Below are 27643 nucleotides of genomic sequence, written 5' to 3' on the forward strand. Positions count from 1 at the left end.
GAGGGCCAGGATCTCTTCTCGATCCTCCCAGAGCGCAGGACACGGAATAACGGGCTCAAATTACAGGAAGCCAGATTCCAGCTGGACGTCAGGAAAAACTTCCTGACTGTTAGAGCAGTATGACAATGGAACCAGTGACCTAGGGAGGTTGTGGGATCTCCCACACTAGAGGCATTCAAGAGGCAGCTGGACAACCATCTGTCAGGGATGCTTTAGGGTGGATCCCTGCATTGAGCAGGGGGTTGGACTCGATGGCCTTGCAGGCCCCTTCCAACTCTGCTATTCTATGATTCTATGATTGGCCCGAGGTTATCCAGTGAGCTTCCATGGCCGAGTGGGAACTAGAACCCGGGACTTCCCAATCCAACGCTCTAACCACTGCACCACATTTCCTCTTTCTCTGTGAATAAAACCTGGGTCTTCTAACCTGTGGATACTTATTATATTGTTGTGTAATTTATCTGTACGCCTCTCTGAGATCCTAGTGATACAGTTTGGGGTACAGATGTTTTAATAAATAAATAAATTAATAAAAATAACCACTGCACCACACTTCCCCTTCTCTGTGAATTGCTCTAACGCCCTTCCTTTTAAAGTCATGTAAGGTGATGGATGCCACCACATCGTGGTTCTGCACGCCATGTTTTAGGAAGGTGATTGACAAACCGGATCCTGGGTAGAACTTGAACCAATAGGTGGAAATGGCCGGGAGCAGATTTCGGCTAAACGTTACGAGGAACGGCCTAATGGCAAGACCTGCCCAACAGTGGAACAGGGGAGGTGGCGGGCTCTCCCTTCACTGGAGGCGTTTACATCATCATTCCCCAATCCTCAGGCCTTCCAGATCTGTGGAACTCACTGCCACAAGATGTAGTGACAGCCACCAATCTGAATGGCTTTAAAAGGGGGGTGGATAAATTCCTGGTGGAGAAGGCCATCCAGGGCTACTAGCCCTGATGCTTGTGTGCTATCTCCAGTATTCGAGGCAGTAGGCCTGTGTGCACCAGTTGCTGGGGAACATGGGCGGGAGGGTGCTGTTGCACCATGTCCTGCTTGTTCATCCCTGGCCGATGGCTGGTTGGCCACTGTGCGAACAGAGTGCTGGACTAGATGGACCCTTGGTCTGATCCAGCATCAGGGCACTTCTGATGTTCTTATTCGACTCCAACTCCCATCAGCCCCAGAAAGCTTGGTCAATTATAGTCAGTGGAGGGTGGTTGTTCTGAAGTCAGTGGGTTGGTGAATCCGCTCCGGGTTTCAGTCAGAACTCTAATGAGCATCCATGTCAGTGGGTCAGTGAATCCGCTCCGAGTGAATCCCGGAGCGGATTCACCGCTCCACTGACATGGATGCTGCAACTTGGATAGGTCCGTTAGAGTTCTGACCGGTTCTGACTGAAACCCGGAGCGGATTCGGCGCCCTGCTGACATCGGCCGCGCCAGCCTTGAAGGGCCCCGGTTTGGGGAAGGCAGGTTTTAAGCCGAGGCTGTGGACTGTGTTTGCAAGAACCCTTCGTGGAGCAGCGGGCTGGACTAGATGACCTCTCTGGACCACTTTGCACTCTGAACATTTCTGTGTAGGTCAAAACTGGGGCTTTGAACGGTGACCAGACAGCAGCAAGGGAGCTAGTATGTGGGTGGGAAAAACATATGTTTAAGGATCTATGTAAATTGGCGTTATGCGCGTTGAAGTCACGGCACATCTGTGCCTACGGACCGAGTTCGCTAGCTCTGGCCCGTCTGCCGTTTGCCAAATCGCAGAAGGGCGGGGTGTGGGGCTGTCTCTCCGTGGGACGCAGCCAAGCGGGGCAGCTTGGCTTCCTTCGGCCGAGAGGGAATTGCGTGGTGCGTTTAACCTTGGCTTCTTAAAGTTTCCTTCGGCCTCTTGGTCTCTTTTCCCAGGGATGCGCCCATCTTTTCTTTCCAGAGCCGCCTGGGCCGGCCAAGCAGCCGAGAGCAGCTCAGCGATTTTTATCTTCTTTTATTTCGCTTTGTTTTGGTTTTTAATCATGAAGTAATAAGTGGAGAATTTTACTGTAATCGCCCGAGCCAACGGGAGGGTCGTGCTTGTGCAGAGCAAAGTTGATTTTGCAATGCAAAATAATAATAATAATGTATTCGCAAATAGTTTTTTTAATGATAGAGATGGTCCGGGGCTCGTGTTGTACTGACTTTGCTGCCCCTCTGCCCCAATTTCAGGCGCTGGAAGGCGGCGGTTGCCCAGTAAAGAAGGGAAAGCACTCTGCACATTGTCAGAGGCTCTGTCTTTTTGTGTTTTTTGTTGACACTTTGCAGGAAATTCTGGTTCTGAGTTCAAAATGACCCCTGCCTGGGATCTAGCCTTCCCTCCTGCCCCCTGACGCAAACCACAAAGGCCAAACTTCGCCTCTGTCTAAATCAGTCGAAATTCGCACCTGGGGCCTGCTGGCATGACAGGGTGGAGGAAAGAGAGGACAAAGCGAGGCCCGATTCCTCTTCTACATGCATTCCCAGCCTGCCTGAGCATCCTGTCAGCTGACCGGCCAGGGCCAATCCCTGCCCTCCAAGGCTTATAAAAGCTCCAGCTGGCTTCCCAGTCTGAGCAACTGGTGTCTCGGGTGAGGACCAGTGGTGTGGTGGGAAACGCTGAAAGTCCCCCCATAGCCTCGCCTGCAAGGAGAGTCCAAAATTGAAGGCAGCTGTGCTAGAACCCAAATGGGTCATCCCATGAAGCTGATGGGTGGGAGATCCAGGACAAATAAAAGGAAGGACTTCTTCACACAGCGCAGAGTTAAATTATGGAACTCACTGCCACAAGGTGTAGTGATGGCCACCAATTTGGATGGCTTTAAAAGGGGGTTTGGACAAATTCCTGGAGAAGCTTACCAATGGCTACTAGCCCTGATGGCCATGTGCTACCTCCAGTATCTGAGGCAATAAGCCTGTATGCACCAGTTGCTGGGGAACATGGGCGGGAGGGTGCTGTTGCACCCGTGTCCTGCTTGTGGGTTCCTGGTCGACAGCTAGTTGGCCACTGTGTGAACAGAACGCTGGACTAAATAGACCCTCGGTCAGATCCAGCAGGGCTCTTCGGATGTTTTTCATTCTGTTGCTCGACAGCAGGGCACGCTATATTGTTTTTGGAAAACCCGTTTGCTCCCAGCTACTGTGAAGATCGCTGCTCAGTTCAGAGGGAACAGGGACGTCTGTGGGGGGGTGGTGGTGGTGGCGTGACGCCAGCGTCCGTGCTCATCAAAAAGTCGTGGTGTGGCCTCCCTGTGAGCCCTGGGTCCCCTAGGATGCCGCCTTTTCCTGATGGATGCCTTAGATCCTTGGGGTGGAAAAATATTTGCCTGCTGCAATCGCCCCCCTAATTTAGTTTGTGACATTTTGGGGGGCGGGGACGGGAGACAGGGCTTTACTTTTTAATATTGGTTTAGCTGTTGGCCGTAACAACCAGCATTGATTGTGCGTATTCACAAGAAGGTTGCTTCCAGACCCACCTTTATTAGACCACCTTCAGAAATCTTCCCCTTTCAGGTGGGTTCGTCTTGCTTGCTCCTGAGACGCTAAGCTGTTCCCCATCTCCAAAAAAACCGTTTTGCAAAAGGAGCGCCGAGGCCAGATCGCAGCTCAGACACAATGTTCCCTGCTTCTGCCTCCTTCAAAATAAAATTAAAAAATACACAAATCCCATCCCAGCTTCAGCTGTCTTGGCAGCCCCTCTCTGTTCTATTCATTGTTCTTCTTAAAAGCGGTTTCTTGGACCCGCTGGCCGTGTCTAACCTGATCTGCGATTCGTCTCGTGGTTTTGGGATGAGGATGCATCTGTTGCTTTCGCGGGATGCTCAACTCCGCAGGGACGTTTTCCTCCGCCGTTTCCCCTCCCCGGAGAGAGTTCTTGGAGATTCTCCTCTCCCAAATAATCCCAGATCCCAATCTTAGAGCAAATTTGGCATGCCGGGGAAAATCTAAGAAATATATCCACCCCTCTCCTTTTTTTTATTCCTAGTGTAAGCTTGCCAGTTCTTAAGTTATGTTTATTACGACCCAGTGATCTAAAGAAAGACTGTTTCATACGTCAAGTGGGGAGGCGGGAGGCAGAGAAGGAGGAGCGCGCTCAGGAATTTGTTCTTTTGTTTTTAAAAATCAAGCGTCTAGTCCTCAAGGCTGCAACGGTAAACTCATACAGCAGGCTGGCAGTGAAATTAGAATCATAGAATAGTAGAGTTGGAAGGGGCCTAGAAGGCCATTGAGTCCAACCCCCTGCTCAATGCAGGAATCCACCCCAAAGCAGGGGTCCCCAACCACCGGGCCACGGACCGGTACCAGTCCGTGGCCTGTTAGGAACTGGGCCGCGCAGGTGAGCTGCTTTTACCCACCCACACCCACCCACACCCCAGTGTACCTGGGCACAGGGCACCATCTCACCTGCCCAGCTGAAGCAAAGCCAGGATGCTGGGGTGGCGTGGGTGGGCGTGGCTTCCCAAAACCATCCCCTCAACCCCTGCCCCAGTCCGTAGAAAAATTGTCTTCCACGAAACTGGTCCCTGGTGCCAAAAAGGTTGGGGACCGCTGCCCTAAAGCATACCTCCCTAGGTAAATGGTTCCACTGTCGTACTGCTCTAATAGTCAGGAAGTTTTTCCTGACGTCCAGCTGGAATCTGGCTTCCTTTCACTTGAGCCCGTTATTCCGTGTCCTGCACTCTGGGAGGATCGAGAAGAGATCCTGGCCCTCCTCTGTGTGACAACCTTTTAAGTCTTTGAAGAGTGCTCTCATGTCTCCCCTCCATCTTCTCTTCTCCAAGCTAAACATGCCCAGTTCTTTCAGTCTCTCTTCATAGGGCTTTGTTTCCAGACCCCTGATCCTCCTGGTTGCCCTCCTCTGAACACGCTCCAGCTTGTCTGCGTCCTTCTTGAATTGTGGAGCCCAGAACTGGACGCAATACTCTCGATGAGGCCTAACCAGGGCCGAATAGAGAGGAACCAGGACCTCACGTGATTTGGAAGCTCTACTTCTATTAATGCTGCCCAAGATAGCATTTGCCTTTCTTGCAGCCATATCGCACTGTGGGCTCCTATTCAGCTTGTGACCTACAACAATTCCAAGATCCTTCTCGTTTGTAGTATTGCTGAGCCAAGGATCCCAAGAAACCTAAGGGGATCAGTTGGGATTTCGAAAAATGGCAGCACCTGCGTCGACTCCCTGCGGCTAGGAAAAGCAGTATAAACGATGCCACAATATGGCATTGCGCTATAAAGCTGCAGAATTCCAGGGCTTGCAAACTGTAAAAAGGCCACGAGCAGGGAGAGGCTTAGAACCGGCTCACCTACGTGCCTGGAGTTCGTGGCAGGAGCGGCGAACGCGATACCTTCGTCCAGGCTTCGGCGCACGGGTTGTTTGCATACAATTCCGTCCAAGTTACCCACGGACCTTCACTTTCCCTGTCGTCTCCTGCCAAGCTGTCATCCTCGCCTTCTCAACCCCTGATGGGATTATCTCGGAGAGGGAAACATTATCATGTCTTCAAGGTTGCAGGCGACTTGTCCCAGAAGCTAATCTCCTTTCGTGTAAGCAGAAAAATGCCCCCGCCCCGAGCAAGAGTATTTTGGCTTTAGACCATAACTGGGGTTAGAAGTTGGTCTTCTGCATGAAAGGCCTTGTTTAACTGGAGTTCAGTCAAGTTACTAGTCCTCATTGCATGTTAGCCACGTGGTTTAAAAGGAAAGCAGAGGAAATGAGAGACCCAGAGAGAGAGAGAGAGAGAGAGAGAGAGACCCAACTTCTGGGGAGCATCTGTATTTGACCGGCCCTTACTCATCAGGAGAACCAGAAAGTGGCCATTTTCCAGTCCTGTGATATAACCTGTTAATCCAGTTCATTAAAGAAGCCCGCTCCAATGTGAAGTTGTCATGTGTCCCACGATTGCCACACAGACTTGTTGAGCTATTCAGAGGCTGTGGGTTCGAGTTGCACCAGAGGGTGTAACCCAGTGATAATCCCTCTGTTGTGAGCAAAATTGGTTAGAAGCCTGGGGTCAGATCCAGACTTTGTCATCCTTAGAGTAGACTCATTGAAATCGGTGGGAATTAAATTAGTAGCAACTAACTCTGGCTCGGTGTGAATCGATTGCCGTCCCTTGACTCGCTTGCCTGGTCTGCCAATGTCAGCCTTTGCGATTGGCAGGCAGTATGCACTTCTTTTATTGGCCAAACCTCATATAAATGCAGGGAACATCGGCTTTTGATCTTGCATGTTGTGTTTTGAGCTCCTATGAAGTCCCCAATTCTGGGAATATACAGCAGAGACCCTGTGTTGGAGAACCTGCGTCTTTGAGTCTGCTGCTCCTGGGCTGGGCCCGATGCGCTGAAGTGTCTTGCATGATGTATTTCCATGTACGACACATGGTGTCAGCAGTGGGATATTGGTGCAAGTCATGTGGGAGTTTGAAACTGGAAACGTTGCAGTCAACCGGACGTGGAGCACTTCCAGATGGAGGGATCTTGTGAACCGCCCAGAGAGCTCCGGCTATTGGGCGGTATAGAAATGTAATTAATAAATAATAAATAAAGAAATACTTATGAAAAGACATTGTGCATCTATTTCACCTTTTCTTCCTTAACAGGTGTGTGTGTAAAGAAACAGTGAGAAAATATGGGGTGGGTTACAAATGGAAGATGCCATCATCTGGAACACAGAATTCTGTGAATGCGGCAGGGTGATTCCATGATAAAAGCCTCACTTAGGGGGGAAAACTGGCCTGTTGAAAGCCTGTGACAAGAGATCTCTCAAGGAGTTGTATATATCCCTGAAAATAAATGTGTTCGCTTGACTTTAATGTAGAACCTGACTTGGTGGCCTAGGTTCAGCAGACACTTTTTTCTATTTCTATTGGCAGACTTGACTTGTGTAGCTCAGTAGATGACACCCTTTTTTTCTTCTGGTGGTCGTGATTTGTGTCGCTCAGCAGACACACTTTTTCTTCTGGTGGTCGTGACTTGTGCAGCTCAGCAGTTTTCTTAAACTTACTTTGTTTTCAAATGCAGCTCAGCAGATGACACCCTTTTTTCTTCTGGTGATTGTGACTTGTGTAGCTCAGCAGACGGCACAATTTTTCCTTCTTGCAGTCGTGACTTGTGTAGCTCAGCAGACGACACACTTTTTTCTTCTGGTGGTCGTGACTTGCACAGCTCAGCCCATGACACACTTTTTTCTTCTGCCGGTCGTGACTTGTGTAGGTCAGCAGACGACACAATTTTTTCTTCTGGCGGTCGTGACTTGTGTAGCTCAGCAGACGGCACATTTTTTTCTTCTGGCGGTCGTGACTTGTGTAGCTCAGCAGACGACACACTTTTTTCTTCTGGCGGTCGTGACTTGCGCAGCTCAGCACATGACACACTTTTTTCTTCTGGCGGTCACGACTTGTGTAGCTCAGCAGACGACACACTTTGTTTCCTTCAGGCCATCGCGACTTGTGTAGCTCAATCTGCCCGGAGTTGTGGTGAGGGAAGCATGGATCCGCTCTCTTGGGCGTGTTGACCTTTCAGCCATGTTTGGATCTGACAAAGCGGCGAGACCTTTCCCACACGACTCGGAGCCAAAGATGCTATTTCTAAAGCAACCGCCTGGTCCCTCCGGCTGATTTGGAAAGATAAACGAGGGTATATTTGGACTGGCCATCTGATACGGGGCCACATAAGAAAGATGTGGACGGTTTCCCAGCGGGATAAAAATACCCAGGGCTGGATTAAAACAGGGCCAGGCAGACAAAGGGAGTGAGGCCCGAACATTGCCGAGGTGAGAATCCTTGTGAGAATCCATGGTGACCCCTAGGCAAGCCGGAAGATGTCTCTGGTTTCTTTTTGTTCGCCATGGCAACCGCAGCGGCAGGACCGGTCCATGCGTGTGATTGAGCCGTCTTTATACAACTTGGGTGTTGCTTGCAGGACGATGAGCAGGAACAGAAATGAGAGGGGGGGACAGACTTTGTATTGTTTGAGACTGGGGGACATCACCCCATAGCTGTCAGTTTTCACTCTGGCTGTTGATTTATATCAGCCTTCCTCAACCTGGGGCGCTCCAGATGTGTTGGACTGCAACTCCCAGAATGCCCCAGCTGGGGCATTCTGGGAGGTGCAGTACAACACATCTGGAGCGCCCCAGGTTGAGGAAGGCTGATTTATATAGTGTCGCTGTGCGTATCGTGCTGTATGAGGTTTGAAAGGTCTCTGCCCCCACCCCCACCCCCCAGGTCTCACGGGGTAGGAAACTGCACATCCAGCAGTCAGGGATGATAGGAGTTGTATTCCATGTTTCCTGCCCCTGCAGTATGGCCTGGGGACTACGTCGATCAGCAAATGGGATATTTGTTGTTGTTATTATTATTACATTGACGGCCTGCCTTTTTTCATCTTCCAAGAAGCGCACGGTGGTATACATAATCCTCCGCCTCTCCACTTTATCCTCACAACAACCTTGTGAGGTAGGTTAGGGAGAGATTCTGTGACTTGCCCAGAGTCACCCAGTGACCTCAGGGCCAAATGGCGACTAGAACCCTGGTCCCAACACGCATTATTATTATTATTATTATTATTATTATTATTATTATTATTATTTACATTTAAATAATATAAATAATAATAAGGCCCAGTGTTGGGCAAAAGGCGGGATACAAATAATAATAATAATAATAATAATAATAATAATAATGTATTTCTTCGATTTTAAGACGCCATCGATTGTAAGATGCACACTAATTTCAGTACCACCAACAGAAAAAAAGCTTTGATTCTAAGAAATAATAAACGCACCTGCGATTCTAAGACACACCCCGTTTTTAGAGATGTTTATATGGGGGAAAAGTGCGTCTTAGAATCGAAGAAATACAGTAGTAATAATAATTTATATACCGCCCCAAAGCTCTCTGGGTGGCTTACAAAGATTAAAAGGCTGAACATGAAAAATCAATATACAAAATTTTAAAAAACATAAAAACAGCTAGCATTTAAAACCATTTTAAATCTCTCAGCCATGCCAAAGACAGTTCTGGAGTCAGTTAAAACTCAACATTTGCTGTTAAAAGCCTGGGAGAAAAGAGGAGTCTTGATCTGGCACTGAAAAGAATCATATCATAGAATGATAGAATAGCAGAGTTGGAAGGGACCTACAAGGCCATCGAGTCCAACCCCCTGCTCAATGCAGGAATCCACCCTAAAGCATTCCTGACAGATGGTTGTCCATCTTCATCTTGAATGCCTCTAGTGTGGGAGAGCCCACAACCTCCCTAGGTAGTTGGTTCCATTGTCGTACTGCTCTAACAGTCAGGATGTTTTTCCTGATGTCCAGCTGGAATCTGGCTTCCTTTAACTTGAGCCTGTTATTCCATGTCCTGCACTCTGGGAGGATCGAGAAGAGATCCTGGCCCTCCTCTGTGTGACAACCTTTTAAGTCTTTGAAGAGTGCTCTCATGTCTCCCCTCCATCTTCTCTTCTCCAGGCTAAACATGCCCAGTTCTTTCAGTCTCTCTTCATAGGGCTTTGTTTCCAGACCCCTGATCATCCTGGTTGCCCTCCTCTGAACACGCTCCAGCTTGTCTGCGTCCTTCTTGAGTTGTAGAGCCAGGGCCGAATAGAGAGGAACCAGTACCTCACGCGATTTGGAAGCTATACTTCTATTAATGCAGCCCCAAATAGCATTTGCCTTCCTTGCAGCCATATCGCACTGTTGGCTCATATTCAGGTTGCGATCTACAACAATTCCAAGATCTTTCTCGTTTGTAGCATTGCTGAGATAACAATGTCGGCGCCAGGCAGGCTTCGTCGGGGAGATCGTTCCGCAATTGGGGGGCCACCGTAGAGAAGGCTCTCTCCCTTGTTGCCATCTTCCAAGCTTCCCTTTGTAACGGCTAACCCACTCTGTCTCTCGGCGTTTTCCTGTGATTTGGGGTGGGTACGACCTTGTGACATGGGAGATAGATGGGCTGGAAGCCCTTGGACAAAGTCCAGGCTGCTTTTTGGACAGCGCCTGGCACGCTCGTGACAGAGCAACCTTTTGGGTGATCATACCGATTGGAAAGGCCTCGAAATTCCTGCTATCCGTCCTTCCCCATCCTGGCTTGCTTTCCTTCCTCTCTAGCCAGCATAGGTAGGGGCCGTAGCTCTGTGATGGAGAGCCTTTCTTCGCGTGCAGAAAGCCCAAGGTTCAATCCGTTTCTCCAAGTAGGGCAGGTGAACTCCCTGCCTGAAACCCTGGAGAGCTGCTGCTGGTGGTCAGTGTTGACATTATTGGGCTAGATGGACCAAGGGTCTGACTCGGTAGAAGTCAGTTTCCCGTGTTCCTATTTCAATCCGCCTTTCTTCAGAACCATGAAGACTAGAGCCTTTATTTTTAGAGGAAAGGGCCTTAACTCCGTGGTAGTGCCCTTGCTTTGCCTCCAGAAGATCCCCAGTTTGACCCTTGGCAGCATCTCCAGGCAGGGCTGAAGAAACTCCTGCCTGAATCTCCGGAGAGCCGCTGCTGCCAGTCCGTGTTGACGCTATAGGGCGATATGGACTAGTGTTTTGATTTGGTAAACTGTTCTTACGGCCGGCGAGAGTGCTGGCTGAGAAGGGTAGGAGTTGTAACCCGACACGATCCATGCTGCCTGTGGATTATGGGAGTTGTAGTCCAACGTATCTGGAGAACACCCGTTTAGGGAAGGATGTTCCCTTCCCGCCCACCGATCCCCTTTGCCCGATGGCAGGACTGTGCAGGGACTCTCCCATGCCGTCTATCCATCCTGCCCCCATCGGTTTGGGTTGCTTCCAGAGTATAGCGGGGTGTTTTTGAAGTCCCGTTTGAGTTCTTGTTAAACGACGACACCAAATTATTTAAGGTTGTTAAAACGCAAAGGGGTTGTGAAGAGCTCCAAAGGGATCTCTCCAAGCTGGGAGGGAGAGCGTCCAAATGGCAGTTGCGGTTCAATGGAAGCAAGTGTAAGGTGATGCACGTTGGGGCAAAAAAACCCCAACTTCAAGTATAATCTAACGGGATCTGAGCTGGTGGTGACCAAACAAGAAAGAATTCTTGGGATTGTGGTGGACAGATTCATGAAAACGTCTGCCCAGTGTGCGGCCGCTGTAAAGAAGGCAAACTCCATGTCAGGCACTATAAGAAAAGGAATTGAGAATAAAACTGCCGGTATCGTACTGCCTTTATACAAATCTGTGGTGCGACCACACTTGGAATGCTGTCTACAGTTCTGGTCACCACACCTAAAAAAGGATATTATAGAGCTGGGGAAAGTGCAGAAAAGAGCAACTAAAACGATGAAGGGTCTGGAGCATCTCCCCTACGAGGGAAGGTTGCATCAACTGGGATTGTTTAGCTTGGAAAAAAGGAGGCTAAGGGGAGACATGACAGAGGTGTACAAAATGATGCCTGGTGTGGAGAATGTGGACAGGGAGACCTTTTTCTTCCTCTCTCAAAATACTGGAACACAAAGGGGTCATCCCATGAAACTGATTGGTGGGAGATCCAGGACTTCTTCACACAGCACATAGTTAAGTTCTGGAACTCACCACCACAGGATGTGGTGATGGCCACCAATTTGGATGGCTTGAAAAGGGGGTTGGATAAATTCCTGGAGGCAAAGGCTATCCATGGCTACTAGCCCTGATGGTTGTGTGCTATCTCCAGTATTCGAGGCAATAAGCCTGTGTGCACCAGTTGCTGGGGAACATGGGTGGGAGGGTGCTGTTGCACCATGTCCTGCTTGTTCATCCCTGGCCAATGGCTGGTTGGCTACTGTGTGAACCGAGTGCTGGACTAGATGGACCCTTGGTCTGATCCAGCATCAGGGCACTTCTGATGTTCTTATGAGAGAGGTTGGATTTGGCCGACTGTAAGCAGTGCTGCACTTGGAAAGTATGACCCAGCCTAAAGTTCCAGGTGTCGAAAGTCCCCTTGAATCAAAGGATCGGGGAATCGATCTGATGGTCTGTTGAATCTGGGTCTTGCTTCCCTTGTGCGCAAACGCGCCCAAGGCCACTTCCAATAAACACTGCAAAAATAAAAAACTGCCCGCACTATAATTGAAAATGGAAAACCACATCAAAAATGCAGGCTGCAAGGAACAGTGCAGAGGAAGAGACGATTAGTGGGTTGGAAATGCCTCGGGGTCATTTAACTCACTTCTCTCCACAACAGTCCTGCGGGGCAGGCCGGTATCGTCACCTGTACATTTATTTCTTTATTGCGTTTCTACACTGCCCAATAGCCAAAGCTCTCTGGGCAGTTCACGAGAATTAAAGACCGTGAAATGCAGTTTAAAATATAAAACTCCAACCGCCGTATAAAAACACAAGCTAAAAATACAATATACAAGTACAGCCAGATGTAAGGTCAAGCAGCCATGAAGAGATTTAAAATGCAGATTTAAAATATGGATGTGAAACAGGATAGTTAAAAGACGGATAAAATGTTTAAATACTGGGAAAATAAAAAGGGCTTCACCTGGCGTCGAGAGAGTATAACGTAGGTGCCAGGCAAACCTCTCTAAGGAACTCTTTCCGCAGCTGGGGGTGCCACAGCAGAGAAGGCCCTGCTCCTGGTAGCCACCTGCCTCACTTCCTTTGGCAGGGGCTCACGGAGAAGGACACCTGAGGATGAACTATGGGTCCGGGCAGGTACATATGGGAGGAGGCGTTCCTTCAGGTAACTTGCAGCTAGGAGAGGAAGACAGTGCCTTGCCTGAGGCCGTTCCTAGCTGGTCTAGGGCCATGATGAGATTCGAATTCGCCCTCTCCTAGATCCCGTCCAGTCTTTCAGCTGCTACGCCAGCTTTCAATAAAAGAACAAATAACGATATAATAGAAAACCTTTAAAATTAATTCAGGACTGAATGGTTGGCACCAGAGTTCATCCTGGAACTCTGTTGTGGTTTTTGAGGGCTAGAAACTTTTTTAAAAAGAAAAAAACCTGAACTGCTCTGCCTTGTTTTGTATTCTGTATTTATACTTGCAAATCGTGCTCATAGGATAATTCGACCCGGGCACGCCCAGATGGGCTTATCTGGGTCTCGGGAAGGGTTCCCCAAGCAGATCTGAGCCGTGGGGCACGGAGGCGAAATTTAGCTGGCAAAATGAAGGAAGGAACCGCCGCTCGTTTTATGAGCCAATTTCCTAATTCACTTTCCTGTTTCTCCCCCCCGGCCCCCTTCCCTTTAAGTAACAAATGGCTAATTATGCGTCACCAGGTCCAGATAAGCGAAGTCGACTTTGCTTTTCCTCTTATTCCTTTCGAAAGGTCAGGGAGGGGGGTTAGAAGTTCAGAAAGTCTTCAAAGGTTTTAATAGAGAAGCGCCCCCCCCCGTTCCCCAGTATCGCCCCGTTCCTCTTACAAGCCCACTTCTGTAAGCAAATATTTAAAGGGGGCCGGGCGGGGTGGATGGGGTGGGGATACAGGCTTTCCGTTGTTTCGGGTGTTGACTTTTATGCTGATGTTGACTTTTCTTTAAAATGTTCCTTTAAGGTGCTGGAAAGGCCGTTAAACGGGGGGGTCTCCCCAGGGAGAGAAGGGGTTTGCGGCCAAGATGGAGAAGCGGAGCGGACGCTGAAGCTGCCCCGGGCGGTTCCGTTTTTCCAAGGGCAAGGCACGGTTTGGAAGACGATGGAGACGTCAAGTCGAAGGTGGATTGGCAGGTAAGGCTGTCCTTCATTGGGATTTGTTCATAGGCGTGCACAAGGGGTGTGCCAGGTACACCCTAAATGACAGGACCATTGAGTAGAGATCCAGATGCAGTGGGAACAATTCTCCAGCTGTTCCGCTGCTGCCATCACCAACAGCACGCCGTTACTCCAGGCAGCAGGAACGAAAAAGAATCGCTCTGCCAAGAGCCTCTCCCCACAAGCCATACTACCAGGAGCAGGGCCTTCTCTGCTGTGGCACCCCGGCTGTCGAATGAGCTCCCTAGAGAGGTTCGCCTGGCACCCACGATATTCTCTTCAACGCCAGGTGGAGGCCTTCCTATTCTCCCAGTATTTTAACAGTTTATCATCATAGCCTTCTAACCTTACTGTTTTAAATCTGCATTTTAAATCTGTATTTTAAACCTGTATAAATCTGTCCATCGCTACTCGGTTTTTCCCTGGTTGTGCTTTTATATATATATTCTTGTGTTTTTTATACTGTTGTTTGTTTTATACTGTTCTTTGTATACTTTGATTCATGTCTGATGGTTTTAACTTTTGTGAACCACCCAGAGAGCTTCGGCTATTGGGCGGTACGGAAATGCAATCAATCAATCACAGTCCAGGGAAAGCCTATGTGAAAAGGTATGTTTTCAGGAGGCGTTTAAAAGATGTTATGTTTTCCGCCTCCCGAACCGCACGAGGGAGGGTTTTCCGGAGGCTGGGTGCCGCTACAGAGAAGGCCCCGCCATTGAGGTTCTTCGTGGCCAGTAGGACCTCCTCTGAAGATCGTAACTGTCGTCAGAGTGTATATAAGGAAAGGCGGTCTGCTAGCTACGCTGGTCCCAAGTTGTTTTGGGCTTTATAGGATAATAGCATAACCTTGTACGTGACTCAGTAGCTAACAGGAATCCAGTGCGGTTCTTTTAACAGTGTTTTTATATGAGCAGAGCTAGGTGTCCCTGTGAGCATTCTGTGTTAGCTGCAGCTTCCGAACCACACACGGTAGCCCCATATGGAGCACGTTACAGTAGTCTAGTGGTGAGGGTGTATGTCTCTCTCTCTCTCTCTCTGTCTTTTTCATTCTTTTCAATATCTGTTGTATTCAGCCATGATCATTTCTTTACATAGCGTCATCCACGTACGTTTTTCAAAGAACGAGACCGTGGGTCTCTGCCCCGAGAAGCTTACAATGCGGCAACGTTTATTTTTCCTTTGGCATCATGCTTTTCAAAAGCAGCTTCGTGTACAATAAATGAAATTTGTTTTTCTCAGAGTTCAGACGGAGGGCTGCATCCCATCCTTCTCCTCTGCGCTTTTAACTCCGCTTTCCTCAACCTGACGTTGTCCAGATGTATTTGTCTACGTTTCCCATCGTCCCCTAACCAACATGGCCAATGGCCTTGTTAACAGGGGATGAATCGAGGCGTAAAACCACACATCTGAGGGGCACAGATTGGGGAAGGTTCCGTTAGCTTGTCCAATTCCTCAAGTTTCCAAGGTTTTTATGTTGCATCCTTCAATTGCTGGAGTTTGGGCCTTTTCCCAATCATTATCCCGTGCTCTCTTAGCTGCCAACAGATGACTCATAGTAAAAGGCCTAGAAGCACAAGGAAATAGTCCCGTGGAGGAGATACGGTCCTATAATCAATAGATCGGAATTGAAGCCAGGCCCAAGTTATCAAAGAAGAATAACTTCTAATTCAAGGATGTCCGGGTGGGCAAATCTGGCCATACGGCGTTCCTCAGAAGGCCGCGTGTCATCCCCCTGGCTCCGCCCGCGTTCCCGGAACAACCAATTGTGTGGTCCTTTGCCAGTGCGTGGAGTTTTTTCCCCATTCTCAAATCCTGAAATGTGTCTCCGAAGGTTTAGTTATTGGCAGTGAGAGCTTTAAGCGCAAATGTGCTGGTGTTTTGGCCCTCCACACACCCCGCATGACTGGACTGGGACTCCGGGCAGGTCGGGGTTTCAGTACCCCTTCTGGGATTGGTGAACTCCGCTGACTTCTGTTCGTGCTCTGCTCGCTGGATTCCTGGCAGTTGCCCGAACACGGCGTGCATGCAGAGGAAGCCGCCAGACGGTCCACGGGCGTCCAGTGAGAGCTTGTGTCTTGTGTGTGTGTATGTGTGTTTGTACGAGCTGCGATTTGTGCAAATTTGCAGCTGGGAATATTTACAGAAATTGCAATGTGCACAAAACCGTGCCCATGAATAATGCAATTTGCGTAAAGCTGCTGGCGTGAAGGACCATTGATGCTTGCATAGGGCGACCCTATGAAAAGGAGGACGGGGCTCCTGTATCTTTAACAGTTACATAGAAAAAGGGGATTTCAGCAGGTGTCATTTGTATATATGGAGAACCTGGTGAAATTCCCTCTTCGTCACAACAGTTAAAGCTGCGGGAGCTATACTCTAGTGACCAGATTTAAAAGAGGGCAGGGCACCTGCAGCTTTAACTGCTGTGATGAAGAGGGAATTTCACCAGGTTTTCTATATATACAAATGACATCTGCAGAAAGGCTCCTGTATCTTTAACAGTTACATAGAAAAGGGGATTTCAGCAGGTGTCATTTGTATATATGGAGAACCTGGTGAAATTCCCTCTTCATCACAACAGTTAAAGTGCAGGAGCTATACTAGAGTGACCAGATTTAAAAGAGGGCAGGGCACCTGCAGCTTTAACTGCTGTGATGAAGAGGGAATTTCACCAGGTTCTCCATATATACAAATGACATCTGCTGAAATTCACTTTTCTATGCAACTGTTAAAGATACAGGAGCCCGGTCCTCCTTTTCATAGGGTCACCCTACGCTTGCAGTTTTGTGCAAATCTCACCATTTAAGGCCGTGATTTTGCACAATGCCCAATTTCCGCAAATGTTCCCAGCCGTGAATTTGCGCAAATTTAGATCTGCTTATACAAAAAAGCGGGGTGGGGGGGAGGCAAACCTTCCCGAGTCGGTGTGCGCCAAATTGAGCCAGTTCAGGGATTTGCAAGTTCGCATCCAGGGGACCAAGCTGGTAAAAAACTCATGAAGCTCCATCCCCAAACCAGATTCCTCTGACTTCCCTATTCAAAAGTTCAGAAATAACGCTTCACTGTGGTTAAGCATTGGGTCTGCATCAGGCCGTGGAGTCAGTCCTGAGCACGCTTCCTAAAACGTTGCTCTTTTCCATAAATCGGGAATAAGGTCATTATTTCCCCTTCTTGTGTTCATGAACGCTACCCCTAAACCCCAGCTCTTTGCACCTTCTGTTAGGGACGTTGGATCAGGAACTACACTCGTGCCTCCCAAGGTTTTGTCATCATGAGGACCAGAAACTTGCCCTAGAATCATAGAATAGCAGAGTTGGAAGCGGCCTACAAGGCCATGGAGTCCAACCCCCTGCTCAATGCAGGAACCCACCCTAAAGCATCCCTGACAGAGGGTTGTCCAGCTGCCCCTGGGGTGGGAGAGCCCACCACCGCCCTAAGTCACTGATTCCATTGTCGTACTGCTCTAACAGTCAGGAAGTTTTTCCTGCTGTCCAGCCGGAATCTGGCTTCCTTTCACTTGAGCCCGTTATTCCGTGTCCTGCACTCTGGGAGGATCGAGAAGAGATCCTGGCCCTCCTCTGTGTGACAACCTCTTAAGTGTTTGAAGAGTGCTCTCATGTCTCCCCTGTACTTCCACGCTCTCTCCTGCCCTCCCGTGACCACGTTTGAGGCTTTCGTATCGGGATGGAAAAATTCCTCGTCTTCTAAGCATTAGAAAAAGAAAAGGTTATTTGGTCGGATCAAAAAGAAATCCTCTCCTGCTTCCCAAAACAGAGGCTGACCAGGTGCAGCCTGGAATGTCGTCAATTTCCTGTGTGTCTGGAGCATTCAGGTAACAACGTTCCCCGCAGGGCTTCAGTAGCAGAGGAGAGGAGGGAACTGCGCCGGGCTACTGCTGCAGCTCCATTCTCATTTTGATTTGTCGCCCGGATGTCTCTTAATGGTTGTGAAGCCATTAAACAAACAAACAAGCCTGGAATCTTAGCCGCAAACAAAACGGGGTCACCGGTCGCCAACGGTGGAAGGCCACAAGCACTACAGGTGGGCGAGTCACACGAAAACAGACGCCTCGCCAGAGCACTGTGGGGGTTTTGTTTAGGCAAAAGCGGTCTGTGTGAGGATGGGGGGCTCCCCAAGGAAACCATAAGGACTGTGCAGGAGGGGGGGGGCGGGCACCCCGGTTTTTCTGGGAGTCGTTTTCTGGGACGGCCAGGATCTCTTCTCGATCCTCCCAGAGTGCAGGACACGGAATCATGGGCTGAAGTGACAGGAAGCCAGATTTCGGCTGAACATCAGGAAAAACTTCTGGACGGTTAGAGCGGTACGACAATGGAAACCAAGACCTAGGGAGGTCGTGGGCTCTCCCACACTAGAGGCCTTCAAGAGGCAGCTGGACAGCCATCTGTCAGGGATGCTTGAAGGTGGATTCCTGCATTGAGCAGGGAGTTGGACTTGATGGCCTTAGAGGCCCCTTCCAACTCTATGATTCTATCTGAGTGTCTCTGTAGGGCAGGGTGGAGAACTCCAGAGGGCCACACGCAGCCTTCCCCTAGTCCCACCTTCCTTCCCCTGACCAGTGATCACCTTTGTCATAGTCACCCTTCGGTGGGCATTTTGCACATTCAGAACAGGGAAAATGCAAGGCTACCAGTGTCCCAAGGCTGCTGCCCTGTCGCTGAAGACAACACTGCCGCCTGCCAGAAATGGTTCATGGCACAAAATGGCGGACGGCGTGGCTTTCCAAAGCTCGCCCACAGCTCTGGGAGGTGTGGGTTTGTCGGAAGCTTCTAGAACCTTTGCCTGCCTACGACCCACAGTTCAACTCTCAGCTGGTGGCTTTCAATTCCCTCTCAGGAGAACGCTTTCCTCCAGTGCGGCCAGCCGGCCCTCGTGACTACCAGCCGCCTCCCTCCTGACAGGGAGATGCGGTTTCCTCGTCCTTCAGACCTCGGCCTTGGGGGCTCCATCTTTGGAAGGCCAGGCGTTCCCCTGGGGAGGATCCTGGCTGCATAAACAGGTGGAACCGGAACCGGAAATGCGGGCGGCAGTTTAGATGGAGACAGAGATCCATCTCGGTTCTGAAAAGGCTCGGGGGAATTGAAATGGGTTTAGCAAACCTCCTCCTTCTCACCACAGCGAGGGGCAACAGGTATTAACACTTGTTGCAGTGGGGATAGAAGAAGAAGAAGAAGAAGAAGAAGAAGAAGAAGAAGAAGAAGAAGAAGAAGAAGAAGAAGAAGAAGACCTGCACACGGATTTTAATTTCCTTTCCAAGTGTTTATTTGCCCTTCCTCCTGGCTTCTTCGTTGAGTGTGCTGGCGATGTTTGGTGACACTTCGGTGCCAGTTTTGACACGTCGGCTGCAAAGTTTTCTCGGAAGGCCGGCATGGGCATCTGCCACCCGGGTCAACATTTCTAAAAATAGGGCTTTGCTCCCTAGGCCGTTTCTGGGGGATGTTCAGAGGGCTAACAACTTGAAACGTCGGCACACAAGATCCCTGCTGGGTCAGATCAAGGGTCCATCTAGTCCAGGATTTTGTTCACTCAGCAGCCAACCAGCTGCCCACAGGACATGAGAGCAACAGCATCCTCCTGCCCATGTTCCCCAGCAATGGGTGTACATAGGCTTACTGCCTCTGCTACTGGAGGTAACACATAGCCATCAGGGCAAGTAGCCGTTGATAATCTTCTCCTCCGGGAATTTATTCAACCCCCTTTTAAAGCCCTCCAAACTGGCGGCCGTCAACCACATCTTGTGGTAGCAAATTCCAGAATTTAACTCGGCACTGGGTGAAGAAGTCCTTCCTTTGATCTGTCCTGAATCTCCCACCCATCAGCTTCATGGGAATGACCCCCGTTGGGTTCTAGTATTATGGGAGAGGGAGAAAAATGTCTCCCTGTTCACATTCTCCACGCCAGGCCTAATTCTGTCCACCTCTATCCTGTCTCCCCTCAGCCTCCTTTTTTCCAAGCTAAACAGTCCCAGCTGTGGTAACCTTCCCGCATAGGGGAGATGCTCCAGATAGCAATAATGGCGCCAGGCAGGCCTGCTCAGGAAGATCATTCCAGAATTGTGAGGCCACCACAGAGAAGGCCCTCATCCTTGTTGATGTCTTCCAAGTCTCCCTCGGAGTAGCTCCCAGAGGAGGACCTTAGAAGTTGAGTGAACTGATAGGTTCATGTCAGGAGAGGCGTTCCGTCAGTTACTGTGGTCCTGAGTCATGTAAGGCTTTATAGGTTAGACGCAGCACCTTGAATCGGGCTCGAGAAGTTAAAATAATGACGTTGGTCGCTCTGTGCGTGGATAGCTGAGCGTGAGGGATGGGGGCACAGAACTGAGCAGAGAGGTGGTGTGTGTGCATGCATGTGTGTAAAGCTGTGAAATTTTGTCATCTGGGCTGCTGTCCCAACCCTGGACAACCTGGACAAAGCATTTCGAACAAATTCCTGTCCCGACTTTTTTCTCGCAATCTCCCTCTGCCCTTCTGCGCTCCCCCCCCCCCGGGAGGTGATTCGGCAGCTACCTGCCTCCATGCACCGCCTCCTCCTTCTTGGGCATGCCTGCTTTCTGCTGGCGATTTCGACGGGCGCGGCCTGGCCTCCAGTGCAGGGCGCCTGTGGGTGTTCGCCCCGGTGCAAAAGGCGATAGCGCTGGCTGCACTCCGGGCCCTGCAAAGCCAGCTTCTGACTCATCCTTGGCTTGATGGGAATGTTTTTTGGCGGCCGCGCAGGGCCATAAAACCCCGGGCTCTGATGCCGTTCCCCCCTTCTCCCCCCTCCCTGTCCTGGCTCGTGACTTCCTTTCGTCCAGGACGGAGAGGTTATTTTTCAGGCAAGGACGGGGAAGTCCAGAGCGAATGAGTCGCCTTGGTGAAGTACACAGAGCAGTCCGCCGGTCGCCGTGCAAAAAGAGGCCTGTTGCCAAAAATGTTGGGACAGGGGAGGGGGCGGAGGCTGTGTGCATGTATTGAGGGTAAACTGGAACAGCTAAATCCAGGGGGAATGGCAAAATAAAACAGCACATGGATTAAACAACACTCTCTCCCCTGCCAACACACACACACACACACACACACACACACCCTACTTTGCTTTTTTTAGATCTGCACACTTGTGTCACGTCAGGCGGCGTTTAGAAGAGGAGTGAGAGAGGGCTTCTTTGAAAACGGTATTAGAAGAGGCATCCTCGTTCGTTTGGCCGGGAAGGAGAGAATGCTTCTTCTCAGCGGGAGCTCAGCCATGCTTTCAGGTCAAATCAGAGCCAGTGTGGCCTAGTGGTTAGAGTGTTGGACTGGGAGTCGGGAGATCCGGGTTCGAGTCCCCACTCGGCCATGGAAACCCACGGGGTGACTTTGGGCCAGTCACACTCTCAGCCCAACCTACCTCATAGGGTGGTTGTTGTGAGGATAACATGGAGAGGAGGAGGATTATGAACATCGCCATGGGTTCCTTGTAGGAAAAAAAGTGGGATGTAAATGCAATAATAACTAACTAACTAAAAATGAATAAATTTGGAGCCAGTTCAACCAGTTAAAAGCCAAACATAAAAATGGATTGCGTGTTTTGGGGTGGTAGTGGAGATGAGGCAGAGAGAGTCCAGATGTGTGGGGAATACAACTCCTATCATTCCCAGGCAGCACGAACATGTTTTCACTGGGGATTTTGGAGACGCAGTCCATAATCGAGTCGGCAAAATCAGATGTTAGGGGTTTGGGGATAAGTTCTATTAGATTATTATTATCGTTGTTGTTGTTGTTGTTATTATTATTATGTTTATAAACTGCTCCATATCAAAAGATATGAGTGGTGTACACATATTAAAAATACAGAAAAAGTGACACTAAAACAGGGAGCATCAATAAAACGGTGGCTGGAATTTAGTTATTAGTCTGGAAACGTTTGCCTGAAAAGGTGGATCATAGAATCATAGAATAGTAGAGTTGGAAGGGGCCTCTAAGGCCATCCAGTCCAACCCCCTGCTCAATGCAGGAATCCACCCTAAAGCATCCCTGACAGACGGTTGTCCAGCTGCCTCTTGAAGGCCTCTAGTGTGGGAGAGCCCACAACCTCCCTAGGTCATAGAATCATAGAATAGTAGAGTTGGAAGAGGCCTCTAAGGCCATCGAGTCCAACCCCCCCCCTCTCAATGCAGGAATCCACCCCAAAGCATCCCTGACAGATGGTTGTCCAGCTGCCTCTTGAAGGCCTCTAATGTGGGAGAGCCCACCACCTCCCTAGGATGATCAGAGGTCTGGAAACAAAGCCGAGAACAAAGTCGTGTGTAGGACGGCGTTCCACGGGGAGGGAATCAACACAGTATAGGCCCTGCTGCTGGTGATGGGACAAGGATATTATGGAGAAGGCGTACCTTCAAGTATCCTGGTCCCAAGTTGTTCATTTGAAGATGGTATTAGAAGATAGCATCTTACGTTCTTCAGATGCATTCCTGCCTCTGTGTGAGAGAAGAGAACCCTCCTTGCACAGGGTTTGGCAGCTTCTGGACTACAACTTCCATGTGCCCCAGCCAACATGGCCAATACTTGGGTAGTGTGGGATTTGCAGACCCAGAGGTTGTTGCCTAGCTGCATTCTAAGAAGACCCCTGCCACGAACAATGGATGCCCGTTCGTCATAAAAATAATGAACCTTTTTTTTTTTAAAAAAAAGCAAGAATTGTCCAGGCTCCTGGTTAACAGGAACTGCTTTTTCGTCTGTCAGAGGGCTTTTTTTGAACAGATCCGCTCGAAGGAATGTCTTTATTGAAGGCTGCATCATAGTTTTTTGCGTGTTCAAGGCAAAGATCTTCATAGGGTCCTGTGACCGCATCCAGAGGAACGCGGTTACAGAGTCCTTTTCGGGGGGGGGGGCTTTTGAGTATATGGGTCCCTCCAGATGTTTTGGACTTCAACTCCCATCAGCCCCAGTCAGCTGGGCCCATAGCCTGGAATTCTGAAAATTGTAGGTCAAAACATCTGGAGGGTACCGGATGGAGCAGAGAGACTTCCTGAGTGCAGCATTGGAGTTGGGGGGTGTCTACATTTAGCAAAATGTAAGCTTCGTAAATATTCAAACAAACAAATAGAAGGAAGTAGTTTTTAAATGACTAATATATATAAGGTGCCTGAACGCACACAACTACCCAAACCATGAGATGATTAACAAGAAACCCATTTATTATTATACAAAAATTACAAAAAAGCTGATGTATCCCATAGTTGTTAAACCATAGTGGTGTTTGTACTATAATGCAATAAACCAATAATTGGAATGATATTCCTACTATAAGACTATGCAAGTCTATAATACAGCCCAAGAAAAACACACTAACACACTTTAGTATATTAAACACATTTGGCAATACATCAGTACATAAACATATATTCACGGATATATTATAAATAAGGTTTGTTCTTATTATATTTTGTTCTTTCCGGCGTTGTAAGTTGTTGACAGGATTTTGCAATAAATTTCCCGTTTTCGCTGCTCAAGCTTCCTCGGAACAAACGCTAAAGAGATAAGATAATATTATTTGTATAATCATCACATTTAGTCTAGATATCTCTATAATTATAAAATCCAAGCACTCATTTCTAATTCAATCTAAAAATCACTCACCCATATCAGGTTAAACCGTCCATTATAGAATATTCATCCTCAAAAACTTTCTCGCGGGGGAGAAAACCCCTCCAATTGAAGGCTGTGGAAAACCATAAATTTGGCCTTTTAGAAAATAAACATCATCTTTCTGTTTCGAAGAGTTACCAAGAGCTCCAAACAGTTATCTTACCGGCCTGTCTGTGTATGGTCTGAAGCCAGTGTCAGGGTCAGTGCGAAAGGAGGCCGGAGGGGGTGACGTTTGCATTTCTCCGAAAGTTTTGTGTTAAAAGACAGGTTAAAGACGGTCAAAAACAGCCTTCCTCAACCTGGGGCGCTCCAGATGTGTTGGACTGCATCTCCCAGAATGTCCCAGACCTGGCTGGGGCATTCTGGGAGTTGTAGTCCAACACATCTGGAGCGCCCCAGGTTGAGGAAGGCTGATCAAAAAGAAGTGGTTCTTTCCAGAGGGAATTAGGACCCTACAGAATCCATTTCTGTTCTCCCAGCGTTAATCTGTTTTTTCCGCCCTTTGGATGCTCCGTAAACGTGGCCGTGCGGCAGTTTTAACGTGGGCTGTGTTTTCTTTTAAAAACGAACGGACCTCTCTTTTAAAGGAAAAGCTGCCCTTGGGAGTTTTTTGGAACTGAAGGATCGGGAACACGCAAGGTGTCGAACGAAACGGACCAGCGCGCTTGGACACGGGCGTGGGCTTCAAGCGCCGGGTGTCGAACCTTTTTCAGTCCAAGGGTCGAAAGCCACCTTGCGGCGGTGGGCGTGGCTAAAGGAAAAAGAGGAGGAGCCCCAAACCATTGCATGTTGCAGCTTAAAGCTTTTGTCTCGGTTTGTTTTGCTTCTGACTCTTCGTGACTTCATGGACCAGCCCACGCCAGAGCTTTCTGTCGGCCGTCGCCACCCCGAGCTCCCCCAAGGTCGAGTCCGTCCCCTCCAGAATATCATCCATCCATCTTGCCCTTGGTCGGCCCCTCTTCCTTTTCCCTTCCACTTTCCCTAGCATCAGCCTCTTCTCCAGGGTATCCTGTCTTCTCATTATGTGGCCAAAGTACTTCAGTTTTGCCTTTAATACCATTCCCTCAAGTGAGCCGTCTGGCTTGATTTCCTGGAGTATGGACTGGTTTGATCTTCTTGCAGTCCAAGGCACTCTCAGAATTTTCCTCCAACACCACCGTTCAAAAGCATCTCTCTTCCTTCGCTCAGCTTTCCTTATGGTCCAGCTCTCGCAGCCATAGGTTACTACGGGGAATACCATTGCTTTAACTATGCGGACCTTTGTTGTCAGTGTGGTGTCTCTGCTCCTAACTATTTTATCAAGATTTGTCATTGCTCTCCTCCCAAGAAGTAAACGTCTTCTGATTTCCTGGCTGCAGTCAGCATCTGCAGTAATCTTTGCGCCCAGAACTACAAAGTCTGTCACTGCCTCCACGTTTTCTCCCTCTATTTGCCAGTTATCAATCAAGCTGGTTGGCATAATCTTGTTTTTTTTTGAGGTTTAACTGCAACCCAGCTTTTGCACTTTCTTCTTTCACCTTCGTCATAAGGCTCCTCAGCTCCTCCTTGCTTTCAGCCATCAACTACGCCTTAATGGAGGTGTTTTTTCTTTTTAAAATGGGGAAAAGGGTGCCAAAGCTGGGAAAATCACTGAACAAATTTGTGGGCAGGGCTCCAGGTCTTGAGTTTCTTTACCACTGATTTAGCGGCTGACCTGAATATCTGAAGTCCACCCTCCTCTTATCTATCTATCTATCTATCTATTTATTATTATTATTATTATTATTATTATTATTATTATTATTTACAATTCCATACCGCCCCATAGCCAAAGCTCACTGGGTGGTTTACGTAAGATTAAAGCACTTATAAACAACACACAAAATGTAAAACTACAAAAACATACAATGTACAAAGAAACATACGTTTAAAACAACTATAAACAGCTTTAAAAACAAATCTAGGATCAGTAAAGCTCAACATATATTGCTGAATGCCTGGGAGAAGAGAAAAGTTTTAACCTGGTGCTGAAAAGATATCAATATTGGTGCCAGGCGAGCCTCGTCGGGGAGATCATTCCACAATTGAGGGGCCACCACAGAAAAGGCCCCCTCCCTTGTTGCCATCCTCTGAGCTTCCCTCGGAGTAAGCACCCAGAGGAGGACCTTAAATGTTGAGCATAGTGTACGGGTAGGTTCATGTCAGGAAAGGTGTTCCATCAGGTATTGTGGTCCCAAGCACCTTGAATTTATTTATTTATTTATTTATTTATTTATTTCATTTCATTTCATTTCATTTCTGTACTGCCGAATTGCCGAAGCTCTTTGGGCGGTTCACGGGACTTAAAACCCGAAGTGTACCTCTTGCCCCTCTGATGACGAGGGGCTCCAATAGGGATATTCCCATCATGCTTTGCTGCTGAAGCATCTGGCCGGCCTGTGCTGTTAGACGCAGTACCAGCTGCATCACCCGTCCTGGCTCAGTGCTGACTCTTCCTGCCTACGTGCGATTTCTAAAAAAACGGGGACATGTGTTATTTTGGAGGGCCGACGTGGGTGGAGACCCAATGTGAGCCCCCTTTTTCTCCTCATCTCGCCCGCAGCAGCAGCAGCCTTGACCCAATGGAATCACGTTCTTGGGTGTGTGTTTTTCCCCTTCTTTCTAGGTTTTCCTTGGCTGGCTTCTCCTTGACTCTCTCTATGATGACAGCGTGCCTCGGCCAAGGCGTCGGAAAGGTGAGTCACCGTGCAACAATGGGCTTACTCAGGAGTTGGCTGGAGAAACCCAGAAAGGGGCCCTTGGTGATTCGTTTACCCACAGAACTGGACGCTGGGGCTGTGTCTGGCGTTTGCTGCCCGAGGAAGAGGTCTTCGATTCGGGGTGGAAGGAAAGGACGAGACTGTGTGTGCCAACTCCACGTGATCAGGAAAGGAATTGGAAATAAAACGGCCGCGATCCCACTGCCTTGATACAAATCTATGGTGCCTGTGTACACTTATGGTCACTGCGCCTAAATAAAAGAGTTTGGAAAAGTACAGAAAAGGGCAACTCAAATGATCCAGGGGCTGGAGCATCTCCCCTATGAGGGAAGGTTACAACAGCTGGGATTGTTTAGCTTGGAGAAGAGGAGGCTGAAGGGAGACATGATAGAGGTGTGCAAAATAATGCCTGGTGTGGAGAAGGTGGAGAGGGAGGCATTTATCTCCATCTCTCATAGTACTAGAACCCCATGGGGTCATCCCATGAAGCTGATAGGTGGGAAATTCAGGACAAATACAAGGAAGGACTTCTTCACACAGCGCATGGTTAAACTATGGAACTCACTGCCACAAGATGTGGTGATGGCCACCCATTTGGATGGCTTGAAAAGGGGGTTGGATCAATTCCCGGAGCTACTAGCCCTAATGACTATGTGCTACCTTCAGTATCCAAGGCAGTAAGCCTGTGTGCACCAGTTGCTGGGGAACATGGGTGGGAGGATGCTGTTGCACCATGTCCTGCTTGTGGGTCCCTGGTCAACAGCGCCTAAATAACAGTTTGGAAAAGGTGCAGAAAAGGGCAACTCACATGATCCAGGGGTTGGATCATCTCCGCTATGAGGGAAGGCTACAACAGCTGGGATTGTTTAGCTTGGAGAAAAGGAGGCTGAGGGGAGACAGGATAGAGGTGGACAAAATGTTGCCTGGTGTGGAGAATGTGGACAGGGAGACATTTTTCTCCCTCTCTCAAAATACTAGAACCCAACGGAGTCACCCCATGAAGCTGATTGGTGGGAGATTCAGGGCGGATAAAAGGAAGGACATCTTCACACAGTGCATTGTTAAACTATGGAACTCGCTGCCACAAGATGTGGTGACGGCCGCCAAGTTGGATGGTTTCTAAAGTGGATGAGACAGATTTATGCAGGAAAAGTCGGTCAATGGCTACTAGTCCTGAGGGCTCTGTTCTACCTCCAATATCGGAGGCAGTAAGCCCATGTTCATCTGTTGCTGGGGAACATGGGCGGGAGGGTGATATTGTGCTCATGTCCTTCTTGTGGTTGGCCGGTTGGCCAAAGTGGAAACAATGTGGTGCTAGAAACATCTGATCTGGCATGGCTCTTCTTACGTCCGGATGTTTGCTTCATCCTGTGCCGAGGGCAGCCCTTTCCTAACTTTGTGTCACAAGAAATTAATTAAAAGTTTGTGGGGGAGCCCCAGAATTAAAATACCCACACCTTTACCAGGGTTTCTTCTTCTGGAGTCTTTCCGTGTTTACCACTGGCGACCACGTGAATTGAAAACTTACCCACTTGGCATTCTGTTCTATTCAAGGAAACAGCGGCATCTAGTGGCAGAATTATAGTGCCGTGTTGGCTTT

General features: G+C 48.9%; 1 protein-coding gene across 1 annotated transcript in view; it reads left to right on the forward strand.

Annotated features, from left to right (window-relative positions):
• ADAMTSL4 (ADAMTS like 4) overlaps nucleotides 1-27643 on the forward strand; it is a 130339-nt gene that overhangs the window by 57738 nt on the left and 44958 nt on the right. Inside the window, exons 6-7 of the mRNA XM_063145710.1 lie at nucleotides 13489-13658; nucleotides 25950-26019. Of these exons, the coding sequence (XP_063001780.1) occupies nucleotides 13627-13658; nucleotides 25950-26019 (102 nt within the window). The 5' untranslated portion in view covers nucleotides 13489-13626. The remainder of the gene's footprint in view (nucleotides 1-13488; nucleotides 13659-25949; nucleotides 26020-27643) is intronic.

Source organism: Elgaria multicarinata, chromosome 21 (genome assembly GCF_023053635.1).
Source record: "Elgaria multicarinata webbii isolate HBS135686 ecotype San Diego chromosome 21, rElgMul1.1.pri, whole genome shotgun sequence".
Classification (NCBI taxonomy): domain Eukaryota; kingdom Metazoa; phylum Chordata; class Lepidosauria; order Squamata; family Anguidae; genus Elgaria; species Elgaria multicarinata.